The sequence below is a fragment of the Tupaia chinensis genome, unplaced genomic scaffold, assembly GCF_000334495.1.
Source record: "Tupaia chinensis unplaced genomic scaffold, TupChi_1.0 Scaffold142854_1, whole genome shotgun sequence".
In the NCBI taxonomy this organism is placed as follows: domain Eukaryota; kingdom Metazoa; phylum Chordata; class Mammalia; order Scandentia; family Tupaiidae; genus Tupaia; species Tupaia belangeri.
The window spans coordinates 330990-334262 of NW_006202699.1; the positions used below are offsets into that span (position 1 = coordinate 330990).

The window sequence follows — 3273 nt, forward strand, 5'->3', positions numbered from 1 at the left end:
CCTGTGGCGGGGGAACCCCCCCCCAGCCGCTGTTGCTGCCTGGGACGCAGGCGTGGCCACTGTGCATGACCCAGTCGCCGAGTGACACCTACCACCTCCCACGGCAAGGGCTGTCACTCCCACCCCGGCTCCCAGGGCTCGCGGTGACCCCGAACAGACATCACTGGACAGCAGAGTTGGTACAAGGACGTGTTCCTTGGGAGCTCGGCCCAGGACGCTCCGCGCTCTGGACAAGCACGCCCCTCCCCTGGCCCACGGAAAGCTGTGAGGACATCTGCACACACCCACTCGCACACACACACACTCGCGCACACCTGCATAGACACACACCCGCACACGCACTCGCGCACACACTCGCACACACACACACTCGCACACACCCACTCGCACACACACACACTCGCACACACCCGCGCACACCCACACTCGCACACACACACACCCGCACACACCCACACTCGCACACACACACACTCGCCTGTATGCACCCACCAGAATGTATGCTGGGTCCCCATGCCAGGGCGGGGTCCCGGGGTCATCAGTAAGACATCTTCCCGAGAGCCCCAGGACAGCCCTGGCGGGAAGGGGGCGGTGACCACGGTGCCCTGGTGCGGGCAGTCGCCACCAGGCAGACCACCGCTCCCCGGCAGTGGAGCCAGGGCTCTGCCAGGCTGGCAGGCGGCTCCCCAGGGGCTTCCCTATAGAGGCACAGGTTGAGCCACCAGCCCAGCATGGGGGACAGCCCTGCCCCAGGCACCCAGCGGGCCGGCTCAGCTGGGCTTGACTCGAGTTCTGGGTGACACCTTCAGTAGCACCAAGATCATAAGGCAGAGTGGCCAGGCAGGAGCGGGGCGTGGACAGAAAGGAGAGGGTGCCGTGGGCTGGGCCTGGACACTGAGCGGGCCATGGGTAGGCGGGACTGGGTCTTCAGGCTGGGCCTGGACATGGGGTGGTCCTGGACACAGGGTGGACCTGGACACGGGCTGGGCCTGGGCATGGGGTGGGCCGCTGACAGGGAGGGCTGGATCTGTGGGCTGGGCCTGGACACGGGGTGGACCTGGATGCGGGCTGGGCCTGGGCATGGGGTAGTGGACTGGGAGGGCTGGGTCTGCGGGCTGGGCCTGGGCATGGGGTGGGCCTGGACGCGGGCTGGGCCTGGACGCGGGCTGGGCCTGGACACGGGGTGGACCTAGACACAGGCTGGGCCTGGACACTTGGAGGATCCAAGAGGGAGGCTGCAGCCAGGGTGCTGCTGGGAGACGGAGGACACTGAGAACGGGCGAGGCCGGGGAACAGAGTGAGCTCGGCCTTCCCCATAAATACACGATCACATGGTGAGGAAAGCGGCCCCCGGAGGACGCCCACCGCACCCCTCCAGGCCACCAGGGCTCCCTGCTGCTGAGGCTACAGCCAGCATCTGTCCTGGGGGAAGGGCTGTCAGGCTCGGCACAGGGATGTGGTGCCCCGACACCAGTCCACACATGGCCTCAGCTGGCCTCACCTGGACATGGCCGAGGACCCCGCCAACAACCCCACGTGTGCACGGCCGACCTGCGGGCGCTCAGGGTGCAGGGCCTCCCCTTCCCGTTATGACAGGCCCTGCCCGCCCTGCACCCCATCCCACCCCCAGGGGACTTGGCTGCCCTCAGGTCGGTCCCCATGACCTAAAGCCTGGGGCGAGGGGAGTGTGGTGTTGTGTAGAGCTGCCCGGGTTCCAAGAGGACTGGGCATGGTCTCATGGCCATGGCAGCCAGCCTGTCCCTCCCACTCTGTCTCCTGGCAGACCCCAGAGGGATGCAGTCACAAGTCACAAGGGGACAGGGTGAGAAGCGCCGCTCGGTCTCCAGCGCCAGCAGGCAAAGACAGGTCACGTCACGTCGAAGCAGAGGCCAGGACTAGCTCTGGTGGGCGTGTGGGCTTCTCCCCTCTGGACGAAGCCTGCGGACAGTGAAGAGGCTCTGGCCTCCGGGTGGCTCGGCTCGGTCTCAGAAGTTCAGAAGTGATGGCCTGCCTTCACAGCCTCGATGTCCGAAATCAGGGTTCTCGCCAAGAAGATGCCAAATATCTGAAACCGAAGGCAATGAGGCAGCAGCCCTCAGAGCGGGCCTATCACAAAGTGCAGGGGGCAGGGCACGCGGGTCCTCCGCTGTTGGGGCTGCCCGCTCTCCCCCGGGCCCAGGACTGAGTGCATGCTCGGCCCCCAGCAAAGCACTGCCGGCCGCAGGAGTCCTGGTCTATCCTGGCCTCTCCTGCGAGCCCCGAGGAGCAAGCAGGCGCCGCTCGGCCCCACCAGGCTGAGCACACCAGCAGCAGGGCGGCCGTTCCGGTCTCTGGCTAAGCTGGAAGTGACAGGGTCAGCCTGACTGTCCAGACTCCCAGAACGACAAGTGCAGAGTGGTGCCCGGAGCCTAGATTCCAGTCACGCCAGCAGCACGGGCGCGGCCCCGGCCTGGGCTCTGCGTCTGAGGCCGCCTCTGACCTGGCGCGGGGAAAGCCATGAGGGAAGGCTGACCGCCCCAGAGCCCACGCACCAGGGCGCACTGGCTCCTCCTTCACGCTCAGTAGCTCAAGTGCCGCCGGAAGCCACCCGCTGACTGCGGGAGGGGTTCCAGGGTGGCTTCAAACAGGTGCCCGTGTGCACTCGAGCCCAGGATCCCGGCCAACCTGAGGGCCAGGGAAGGGGACTGTGTCACGACCCCGTGTGCACTCGAGCCCAGGATCCGGCCAGCCTGAGGGCCAGGGAAGGGGACTGTGTCACGACGGGACCTGAGGCGTCTCCCACACCCACCAGTACACACACCTTTACGAGTAAAACGAAATTTAAGAGCGGGCAGCTGCGTGGTTTGTCTTTGACAAGACCGCCCTTCCGAGGTCCGAGTCCCTCACCCACTTGGCAAGGGAAACCCTCTGCTCTCCCTAGAAGCGCCGCCTCACTGCCCCACGACCACTCACACCCCTCTGCATGGCCAAGGGCAGGGTGTGTGCGGCTGGGGAGGCATGTGCCCCTTGGTCTCTGCTGGCACGTCTGCTGTGTAGCCTTGCTGTCCCAGGGCTCGGGCTGCAGCTCCTCAGTCCCAGAGAAGCTCCTGTTCTGAGCCCACATCCCACCCCCATGAAGCTGGGCCAGGTGAGCCACACAGTCCTGGGAGGACGGGCAGGGGGGCTGCAGAGCTCCCGTGGGGTGCCTGAGAGCCCCAGTGCGAACACCAGGGAGTGAGGGACACAGGGACTGATGGCAAGAACCAACCACAGGCTTCCTCAAGCTCCAGTGGG

General features: G+C 66.3%; 1 protein-coding gene across 1 annotated transcript in view; it reads right to left on the reverse strand.

Annotated features, from left to right (window-relative positions):
• Window positions 1-175: 175 nt before the first annotated feature.
• TSPAN14 (tetraspanin 14) overlaps window positions 176-3273 on the reverse strand; it is a 22831-nt gene continuing 19733 nt past the window's right edge. Inside the window, exon 8 of the mRNA XM_014582218.2 lies at window positions 176-2065. Within this exon, the coding sequence (XP_014437704.1) occupies window positions 1994-2065 (72 nt within the window). The 3' untranslated portion in view covers window positions 176-1993. The remainder of the gene's footprint in view (window positions 2066-3273) is intronic.